Source organism: Phaethon lepturus, unplaced genomic scaffold (assembly GCF_000687285.1).
Source record: "Phaethon lepturus isolate BGI_N335 unplaced genomic scaffold, ASM68728v1 scaffold6963, whole genome shotgun sequence".
NCBI classification, from domain to species: domain Eukaryota; kingdom Metazoa; phylum Chordata; class Aves; order Phaethontiformes; family Phaethontidae; genus Phaethon; species Phaethon lepturus.
The window spans coordinates 67,602-79,154 of NW_010528281.1; the positions used below are offsets into that span (position 1 = coordinate 67,602).

Here is an 11,553-nt window from a genome sequence, read left to right on the forward strand (position 1 = left end):
CTGACAAATTCTTTCTACATATGATAAGCATTCTGGGGGGCAGGAAAGCTCTGGACCCAATACCTACCAGAACCATTTTTCGTATGTGGAGTAAAAGAGGGGAAAATAAAGGGCAGAGAACTAACCTCCTGGTTAGGAAGATACAGCAACAGTAAAGCTTGTGACTCTGCCAAATTAATTAGGCATAATCTGAACTACTGCATGCTTCTACCAGTATTCTTGCCTGCTCACTCATGTAGGTTCTCAAAGCTTCTCAAGCCTTTTTAATGTTTTGACTCCAGTTCCTATGAGCAGCCAAGGAGTTACACATATGCACATAATTCCACAATAAGCTTTTCTAAGTGAGAGATAGGTTGTTATCCTTTATGACAACTTACCTACACCTCAAACATGCTTCCTGAACTCATGCTTGCTCTTCCTGTCTCTCTAGTCTCAGCCCACCCTCACATACTTTGCTAGAAGTTCTGACTCCAGCCAGGTTGAGTTCCTGCACGCAATGCAGCTGAGCTCTCAGCAGAGGAGTTGTAGGTCCCAAGGCCTGCTGTCAGACACCAGAGCTCCTTAGGTGACACTGAAGCCTTGCTCTTAGGAAAGACAGTACTTGCCTTGTCTCCTTGCTTACCTCATTTCCATAAAAATTACTATCCATACTCTAAACTGACATCTTTCCACATTAATAGTCATTCAGGCTATAGCATATCTTGACAGACAGGTAGGTCATACTTCACCTTCTCTTCTGCAGCAGCCTGACACACTTTCCCCACCCTCCCCCTTCCCTGAAACAGTGGAAGAGTGGCTGTGAACTCATCCACAGATTTGTAATGAGGCAGTGAAGGGGACAGTAGCTGAAGACACTTCCAAATACTTCATTCCCTCTGTTCCTGTTAGCACAGAGGACACGCAGGTCTGGAGCTCTCTGTGCAAGATGCCAGCCATTCTGCAATTCTTCTCTTTCCAGCCAAACTGAAAACATGGGAGAGCTGTAAGTTAAGCACAACCGCCACACAGAAGGCCTTGAAAGTCATACAGGTATTAAAGTTTTTTAGCAAATGGGTAAAAAGCCAGACTGTAGCAGGTTAATCAGGAAAAGTAAACACAATAAACTCTCCAAGACAGCCTCCAGAGCATATGTACAACCCCACCCAAACTTGAAGTGCTTCAGTATGTCAGACTAATGACTGGCAACTATTTATAAAAGGCTACTTTCAGGACTGGTCTTCATTCATGTGTTGCCTATTAATTTGCTTTGCGTTTCTCCTTCACTGATAAAGTAAACATTCTCCAACAGCGAGTATATACTGTGGATCCCATGTGCTCTGAACAGCATACTGCAATAACAACCTCTCAGATCCAAAACTTTCATATGAGACAGGCCTCAAGTAACCTTCATGAAAAATCCAAACCAGCTCAACCTCCAAGGCACATAACAGATAGAATCATAGAATCATTTAGGTTGGAAAAGACTTTTAAGATCATCAAGTCCAAATGTAAACCTAACACTGCCAAGTCCACCACTAAACCATGTCCCCATGCGCTACATCTACACATCTTTTAAGTACCTCCAGGGATGGTGCCTCAACCACTTCCCTGGGCAGCCTGTTCCAACATTTTTGGTGAAGAAGTTTTTCATAATATCCAATTTAAACCTCCCCTGGTGCAACTTGAGGCTGTTTCCTCTCATCCAATCACTTGTTATTTGGGAAAAGAGACCAACACCCACCTCATCACAACCTCCTTTGAGGTAGTTGTAGAGAGCGATAAGGTCTCCTCTGAGTGTCCTTTTCTCCAGATTAAACAACCGCAGTTCCCTCAGCTGGTCCTCATAGGACTTGTGATCTAGACCTTCCACCAGCTTCATTGCTCTTCTCTGGACACGCTCCAGCACCTCAATGTCCTTCTTGTAGTGAGGGACCCAACACTGAACACAGTATTCAAGGTGGGGCCTCACCAAGGCCATGTACAGGGGGACGACCACTTCCCTAGTCCTGCTGGCCACACTATTTCTGCTACAAGCCAGGATGCTATTGGCCTTCTTGGCCACCTGGGCACACTGCCGGCTCATATTCAGCCAGCTGTTGATCAACACCCCCAGGGCTTTTCCACCATGCAACTTTCCAGCCACTCTTCTCCAAGCCTGTAGCGTAACATGTTGTAGTGCAGGACCTGGCACTGGGCCTTGTTAGATCTCATACAATTGGCCTCAGCCCATCGATCCAGCCTGTACAGATCGCTCTGTTGAGCCTTCCTACCCTCAGGCAGATTTACAAATGAAGGCTGACCTGCATGGATTCAATACCGTGACAGTGCCCATACTTGTACAAAGCACAGAACCCATTCAAATAAAAAAAATAATTAGGCCCAAAGTAATTCAGGCCCAGTCATGTAGTTATTTCTTTTTAACCAGAGCATGGAATTATTGCCTTCAGGAAAGTTCACCACAAGGAAAAAAGAGTAACTTCTGGAAAATAAAAATCCATAAAGACCTTTCTATTACTCAGTGAAATCTAATGCAACACAAGGCACAAAATAAAAAAGAAAATAGCTGGAAATCACACTGGGAGATGAGCCTAATTTTCTTCTTAATTCAATCGACAAATAGTAAACCCTCAGTGTAAAACAACAGATTAAAATAACTCAAGAGGATAAGTCATTTTAGGAAAGCCAGCTGGGCTCATACAAATCCCTGCTGGTAAAGTGAACAAAGAAAGTCAGGTGAAAAAATGAATGCAAGTGAGTTGGGAACCTAAGCTTTATTTATTGAACTGATTTTAAAAGGCACATATTTCAACTGCTATCAGCATCTACTGGGATTTAGTGATGAAATTATGATTTTTAAAGGACCTCAAGTGACATACACACTTAAGTGTTTGTGAACAGCTTACCTAAAAATGCAACACACCAGAAAGCCATACTTAAATTAACACATTCTTATTCAGGACATAGCAATATGTACTATTTTAGGAGTTTAAAGAGGATGATTGAATAGGAACAAAAAATCAACTTTGTCTAAGATCATCAGAGAGTTTCAGAATAACTGAATAAGATTTGAAATCTGGAAGATGCAGTTAGGCACAAACAGGTCTGGGAAAGGAATCTGAGGAAACTTACTCTCATCGTAACTAAAAATGGAGAGCTCATATGTACTTTGTACAGAGTTGTTCACTTGTTTTTACCATATTTCAGGACAGAACAGACTTAAAATACAAATCCTACTACTAGGCCCCCTCCCATTTCTAGTATATGTCTATGCTCAACCCTACTGACCTCAAGCAGACTAGCAATAACTATCACTGAGACAGAGGCCTGGATTTCAAAGGACTTTTTGCCATGCATCACTAGTTTCCTTGTCATTGCAGGCGTATTTTCCACTACTATTAGAGCCCCTAAGAATCTTACAGGATATCCTTACCACATCTCAGCATTTACCTTTGTTGCACTGTCCATTCTCCTTCTGCGGTATGAGTAGAAGCAGTTCAGGAAAATGTGCATATGTTTCAGGATGCATATGCACTCTTTCAGCATATGTTTGTTCCAGAGACACAGAATGAGAAATTCAACCAGCTGGCAAACCCAACTATCGGCCAACCCAAATATTCCTACTGTCCCAGGCAACAGCCAATGCCTGAACTTCACAGGTGAGCAAGGATAAATGAATCAATAATAAATACATAAAAGTCTCATAAGTGCACAATGTACAATGTTGCATGAAGACTTGAGACTTTTTGCTGACCTTTAAAGACACTAGATCCAGCCCTGAAGTATAAGATACAGTAACTCCAGTCTAAATGTATTAATACCAAAATCAAAAGTCAAATTGCCAATTTTACATAAAATCAACATATAAATATTCAAATGTTTTAGGGCAAGTGACGTTTTATACCCCAAAAATATTCAGGGCTCAGTTAGGATCCAGTCCATTACTCCACAAAGAGGAATAAACAGAGCGAAAATTTTCTTCAACTTTTCTATGCCAGACTCCAACACAAACAGCCATAGCCATAACACGGGAGTGAAAGTAGAGTTTTGACCACTGCTCTCCGTCCCGGCAAACGGGCAAGAATGGAACAGAAGGAATATAATTTCCAGCTCATCATTCAATACGAGCATGGAAAGATGCTGCTTTAGAATAAAGATATAGCAGAAAAAGAACTTTCAACTTCTCCTGCTTAAAAAAAACAAAAAGCCAGAAACAGACTCCAGTTCAGTTCTCTCTACCTTGCCCTTAGCTGTACTGACCAAAAATGGAGAAGATAATTTGTCATATAGCCAGTCAGTTTGCCAATTAGGCCTGACAACACAGCTTAAACAATACTGTTAGCAAAACAATACAGTCTGAAGCACAAGCTATTTAGTAGAGCAGTAATGTCTGTAACCCTTAAAAGGCCTGGAAAAATTTCAGCTAGTCCCTGAAACAGCTAATTGAAAAGACTAACAGCTTTACAAACGCTAAGAAGTCAGGTCAGGTCGGTGCCTTGGGGTATCCTGTAGGGGTACAGGACATGGTGGGACATGGTGGTGCTGGATTAGTGGTTGGACTTGATGATCTTGAAGGTCCTTTCCAACCTTAGTGATTCTGTACTTTATACACAGAAGCAGAGAACGGTCATATGATAAATATGCAGGTTTGTACGCATCTATACATCGTCTTTACATAATCTTTTCAAAAGGTTTTTTGGAATGTGGAATATAAACAATGTTTCCTATTGTAAAAACACTGAATTGCAACGTTACTGCAATTGTGCAATAACTCTTAGCAGCACACTCTTCCAATAATTAGAATTACTATAAAGAGGCAGTATAATTTATCTTTAAAGTGTTTTCTCAAAAGGATACAAATAAAGTGAGAAGCCGAGGAGTTTGTCTGGCTTTGAGAGTCAAAGACAGGAACTTTTCCAATCTTGTCCTTAAATCCAATGTCCAAGAATCCTTGAAAAGAAAAACAAATTATGACAATTGTTCACCAAATACATACACTCTGCTGAAAGTACTGTTTGGATGGCAGCAACTTTCCACTAGTAAACAAGGCAGCCAGCACTGTATTGAAAAGATTTTCCCTTCACTGTTACTGAAGTGAATGTGTTTTCTAGCAACCCATAAAAGTCTGCAGAAGTTACAAGAGAGCTCTGTATTATTCCTAGACAAGAGTTCTAAAAACACAATGTAGCTTTATTTCAAGGGTAAAACTATCATATAGTGTTGGTGTCTTGTATGCACATGCGACAACTGCCCCTGAATTAGAAGTACTTTTGAAATATAAGCAACTTGAGAAAGAGATAAAAAGATGAATATGAATTTCAAATTTATTAAGTAGAATACGAAATGCATAATTTTCCATTGCTCGGTTTTCAAAAAGTAATCACTGTAGTTATCTTTCACTCCTAACAAGATCTGGGAATTGTAAATTTTGTCAGTAACTATCGCAAGCACCATGACATGACATCAGTGATCAGGGTATAATATTTCTAAAATAAGGATTTGGAGAAAAAACAACTCATGTACAAAAAATAGACCAGCATATCATCCACTAACTGGAATGCTGTCTTCTGCCTGACATTGTCTCGTAAGTAAAAGAAAATAATAGTTAAGGAAAAAAGCCAAACTACTTCTAAGAATTCACTGAATACTCATTTTTCTATTTCAAACCTTCAATTAAGCTAGTTTCTGCTTGATGAAAAACTAGCCAACAAATGAAAAACTAGTACCTTCCAACAAGTAGCAGGAGCTTCCTAAATTTACTGCTGTATATGTATATGTTGCAAGCTGTTCTCACAGCTCAAATTTGCCCGTATTTCACCATGCTGGACAGCATACAGAATATACTTGTTGCATTCACCAATTCAGTATCCAGAAAGCGGTGCACCACAGTATGCTGTATATTACCAAAGGACCCATGTCTCCTACAGAGAGGAGCGTATATTATTTTTCAAGATGGATTACACAAACAGACAGGAACTCCAGCTATATAAAGCATCAGACGCCTGAGAAAAAAAAATGCCATAAGAACACTGCTTAGTAGACTAGTGACTCAGTGCTGTTCTTTCTCAAACGTAAAACAATCTGTCCTTCAACACTAACATGGAATGAGCTGTACAATTCCCACACGAAAATATGAGTGACTGTGGACTAAGAGCTTGGACACTGGATTACTATGAATAAACCTGAGGATCTTGTCTTAGATAAGGCATTAAAAAAAGCTGCTAAGTATAATTAAAAAAAGACTAGTCATATGCCATCTCTGAGGTCAACCAGTACATCTTATTATTTATAGCTAGTCCCAAAGGAAAATGGCAGTATATGCCTTTTTTTGGTGTTAAAACTGGAGCTCCTCATCAGCTGGTACATCCAAAGTTAGCGCCATGGCAATTTTCACTTAAGCTTTGATTTGGTATCAAAAAGTGTGCGGCAGCAATGCAGGCTGAAGATATCTCCTCCCACTAAAATAACTACCCACAGCTCCTTAAATAAGCCAGCACAACTATCCATGGTAGGATTGTGAAGCATTTCAAGCATATAACCCTGCAAAATATCATACATATTTTACAAAAATTTGTGTGCATTCATGTGTGTGTACATGTGAGCTGTACACATGCACATTCACAGGCAATAAAGCAGATCAGTTCCTTGATCCAGTCTAAGTGCAACCACATAACCAGCCATTTTTTAGCATAACCAAGAAGTTAAGGTGCAGTTTTGCACCGCAGGAGCAAGCCATCAGCAGGTGAAATGGTGGCTGTATCTTCCTCACTAGTACTGCCATCAATACTTTGGAACGTCACACCACAGCTCTGGACATCATCTCCTAACCATCTACCTGTGTGGTGCCCAGAAAGCAGTCAATGTAAGGGTGGTTTATTACCCCTTCATCAATAGAATAGCTGTAGATCACCATCACATTGAAACTGTACCTGCAAATGAGATCTATTTTGAAGTTCAAGCACACTAATTTTTGCACTCTCTTCTCATCTTGCACGTGTAAGCCTAAGAACTGAACTCAAACAGTCATTCAAAGGCAAAGGCTGAAACATATTTAACCAAAAAAATTAACTAGGAAAAATGCCTGTGGCAAGAGTCACCAAACCACTAAGCACAGCTATGCTCTTCCAGCATTTTTGGGGGGCGGTGGGCAGTGGAGGGAGAGTCTCAGAACACAGACAAAACTGAGTCACTTTCTGGTACAGGAGGATTACTTATGAAATTGACTTTCTCTTTTCCACATTAAATGTATCTGCTTCAGTCTCTTTATACCTAGCTACCATGTATTAAATCCAGCTATATACACACAGATAGTGGGGTTGGGCAACAACCTCAAAGCAAGTAAGTTGACTTAAACTACCATATAGCAATTCCCAGAAGCATGTGTGTTTCAGGGCTGTGTGGAAAGGAAGGAGAGGCAGCAATTCTTATTTATGGACACAAAGCTGGTGTACCATTTAGGACTCAAACAAATAGAAAACATATTTAAGATGGTACTCTGTTATTGATAGCACTCTCACAACCCTTCCTCCATCGAATATATGTTCTTTTATGATTGTACAGTTTCTGTTAAAGGAAACAATAGAAGCAACTACCAAACTAAACATTATTCAATATCCACCACCCCATGAGAAAAATCATCATAAATACCATCTCTGCAAAATAGATACTTACCTGGAAAAGTTCTTTAAATGAAGGATGTACCATGGGGTTTGGAACAAAAGGCAAAGCATAGAAGGGAAGAAACTCTGTAGTCTGGCTCAGTGCAGCTCCTTTTGTTTCCAGGTATGCCTTAAAATGAGAAATCCTTTCCTCAAGTTCAGCTTTGTCCTAGGAAATAAAGCAGCATATTTATCTAGAAAACTACCACTCTGAATGCACTGTAAAAATGGCAAATATAAGCAGAGACTTAAATACATGAATAACAAGTTTAAAATCCCAGAATATTTGTTATGTAAAAAGTTACATTTATTTAACTAGAGAGCATTATATCTTGTTTTCACCACTCAGAAAAGAAAATTTAAACCAATGTTGTTATTTGTGTCATCTGGGTTCAACAAAAGAAGAGAGGGACAATTGCTTCTTGAATGTAAATTATTCGTGCCCACTTCAGGCTAGATTTCTAAAATAGAGTGCCATTTTCACACTCAGGGCAGAGAGGAAACCCCTACTTTAGACAGGCCTTATTTCAGTGGTAAGTGCAGAACCATAAAATCCACTCACACAGCACCAGGAAAGGGAACTGGCACACAGAACAGACCAAAAGCTCCTTACCAGGCTGGAAAACACACTGAAGGCATCCAAATACTTCTGTAGCAGCTGACAGTTGTAAGGCAGGAGCTATTAAGCCCTGGCTGATCTGTCTGACTCCAGGCTACTTAAAGATCTCTCAATTGTAGAAGTCCCATGTAACAGAGATTTTATTTTATGACAACTTGGAATTACAGTTTTCAACATGATATATTGAGCTGGTAAAGATTCAGCTTCCCCATTTTATCAGAAATGTTTATATTTCAACACACAGCTTCAGTCCAAACTGGAAGCAAAATAAGTGTTTTAAGAATCTCCTATGGACTACAATTAGAGGTGTTAAAGTATCAGCATGTTAGTATTTTCCAAATGAAAATACTTCAGGAGCTCCAAAATAAGGACACCTCCAAATTCCATCTCTGTACTTCACAATACAAGGGGTCTGGCTCAACTAAAATGCAGACTGCGGCCAAAAACCTGGATACATATTCTGTGAATTCTTCTTACTAAACATCCCATCCTCATCCACACTAATGACAAATAAATGAAGTAAAACAAACAAAAGCAATTTGAAGTTTGAACTGTGAACTAAACTTACAGGCTTTCCCATAGAGTGTTTTAAGAGGTAGGTGGCAAAGTGTATGTGAAGATAGAACTCCAGCTTCTGAGCAACTGGTTCATTGTCCTGGACTGAAGACGAAATATGCTCCTTCCACAGTTGGAAGAAAACTTTCTGCTCACCATTTTCAAATGCTGTAAGCAAATCTTTCTGCAAAGGAGAAAAGCATTCAGTGAAAAAGCAAACACACAAGAGCTACATTTTTTCCACAGTAGGTTAGTGAATGAAGAATCCAATTGCCATCTGAACACTTTTAATTAAAAATTTTATCCAAAATCTCCCACCATTCAATGACTACATAAATATTCTTTCTCAGCCTATCTTTAACATCTTTGAGAGCCTGAATCAACCATCAATATAAGAAGTAGAGCCCAAATTTTCAAGCATGTCAATCTGGGGACACAACTTTACCATGACAGAAAAATAAATGCCTATGGTGTGTGGAAATCAGCCTTATCAAAGTATGGCAAGCTAAAAACCTAAAGTAGCATGAACCAAAACTACTGCCTCAGGTTCAAAAGGACTGGAATTCTGCAAAAAAACCAACCCCCCAACCCAAACTTGAAGGTTCCTGCACTGCAAGAAGAGTCTTAGCAGACGACTTTAAATAATCAAGAATCTGTTCAGACAGTTCAGATAATCTCACTGCTGTAATTATACACACAGCGGTTAGTGGCCTTTAACAGTATTACTCAAAGTAAGTGTAAATGATGCATTACCTGAACAGGCAAAGCTTTTGAATCTCTTGAGGAAACACCTGCTGGTTTAGGTAGTGGCTTCCCTTTTGTTTTACATTCCTTTGTAAACACTTTCACTGTTTCTTCAAATTCAGCAAAATCCAAATACTACAAAAGACAAAAACATACAGGAACAAATTTTTTTTTTAGATTATTAATGCTTCAGTGAGTGACCCATAAATTGCCAAAGTCCTTTAAAGTTTCTCTGTAGTAGGGTCCATAAATGCCAAAGACTGCACAGCAACAAACCAAGAACGGGTACCTTATATGGTAGGAAAATACTGTCTCTCAACTAGATTTCCTCCTGCATCCTAGAGAATAGTACTGACAACCGAGCACATCATCCCTGAGAGAATGATGCCCCTCAATTTAGCAGTAATTTCATTCAACCAAAGAAGAAAAAGAACCAAAATCCATTAATGCTATACCTTGGTTCAAGAAACAAGTAAATAACTTCCTTGCAAATAAAGAATTCTGCCCTCTGAGAACATAAGTGTGACACTCATCTCCACAGGAGCAGTCAGACAGCTTGAATTCTAAGCCAGGTCACTCATCTGAAGCTGTGCAAGCCAAATTAATGAACACCTAATCAAGCACTATTCTTCTGAGAAAAACAGTCCTGCCTCTTCCTCCCACAATATAGAGTTGCTATATTAGGCACAAATTTCCCCTCCTGACCCATCTCAGGCATCTTAGTTATTGGTTCCTGAGGCAAGACATCACATTTCATTTTGCAAACTTGATCTGGATGCCCAACGTTGCCACACAGAATATGAATCATTTACTTTCTTCACTGTTAACATAAACAGTAGTATAGTAACGATTCTTAAACATCTTTTTAGATTTGTTTTCTACGATTCACAAAAAGATTTAAGTTGTGTATGGTTTTGCCATTTGGTAGACTCTTTAGGCAGGAAATTAACTGTCCAAGCTTTCAACAGACAGCCTGGTGAAAGCTGAGCACAGTGATGGCTGGCTCCCGCTCCTGATCACCCCTCTGCAGCACTGGCATCTGTGGAACCCTGCAATAGGTTGGATCACACAAGCACACAAGGAAAGCGGGCTAGGGTGTTAGTTTGCTGTTCACTTAGGACCTTAAACTAGGTTACCAACACAGTGTCAAAGGAATGAGGCAGTAACAAGCAGCAGAGATTGCAGTTCATGTTCTTGTTCCAAATCATAAACATTCCATTTTAGCCAATTTATACAGAAGGCTGAAACACAGACTACCAGGGAGGCACCTGCCCTTGAAAGTTTGTCTCTCACTATCTTTTTCACAGGACCATTTCACACTTTAAAATATCTTTTGATTATCTCTTATGGGCAAGACAGGTAGAGGAGTGCCTAGCTGGAAAATCCTGCTTAGGCATTAAGCCACGGAGATCAGAGGTCTCAGGACTTAAGCCTGGGCTTTGTCACCTTTAGGGTTTTTATATGCCTCTCTGATTTTATACACACATGGAATGAGGTGGCAGCTAAGCAATGTTTTAAAGATCTCACCATTATCACAAGTTGGACCTGAGCCCCAAAGCTGTCTGTGGGTCTAACCAACTTAATTGTTTCTCTAATGAAAGCCTCACTTGTAATGAACAATAGATAGTTCTAGATTTGACTGCTGCCATTTAATGGACATTAAGTCCTTTGAATCTACAGAGCATGACAGGAGATAACATGATTTCAGTGTGTAGCAAACACTTGGCCAGTTAAATAACTCCAGAATTTAGACCACAGTTACAATGGCTGGCTCTGAATACAAGCATTATGAAATTTTGCCTTGCTCATTTCAACATCCCCCCCCACCCCCAAAGAAAAAAAAAAAGGGAAAACCAACCTCTCTCACTAGTACAAGTAACTCAGCTTCATAAGCCAGAACATCACCCATCGCTAAGTGTTACAGCGAGGTCTCATCATAGATAAACCTAGAAAAGTGTAAAGGGGAGAGTTAGCAGACAGCACAGCGGTTCACACAGCCCC

General features: G+C 39.8%; 1 protein-coding gene across 1 annotated transcript in view; it reads right to left on the minus strand.

The window, feature by feature from the left end:
* ARMC9 (armadillo repeat containing 9) overlaps positions 1 to 11,461 on the minus strand; it is a 66,827-nt gene extending 55,366 nt beyond the window's left edge. The window contains exons 1-6 of the mRNA XM_010283622.1: positions 11,411 to 11,461; positions 9,562 to 9,687; positions 8,822 to 8,992; positions 7,648 to 7,803; positions 4,834 to 4,926; positions 3,427 to 3,451 (exon numbers count right to left, since the gene is read on the minus strand). Coding sequence (XP_010281924.1) covers positions 3,427 to 3,451; positions 4,834 to 4,926; positions 7,648 to 7,803; positions 8,822 to 8,992; positions 9,562 to 9,687; positions 11,411 to 11,461 — 622 coding nt within the window. The remainder of the gene's footprint in view (positions 1 to 3,426; positions 3,452 to 4,833; positions 4,927 to 7,647; positions 7,804 to 8,821; positions 8,993 to 9,561; positions 9,688 to 11,410) is intronic.
* Between the last annotated feature and the right edge of the window lie 92 nt (positions 11,462 to 11,553).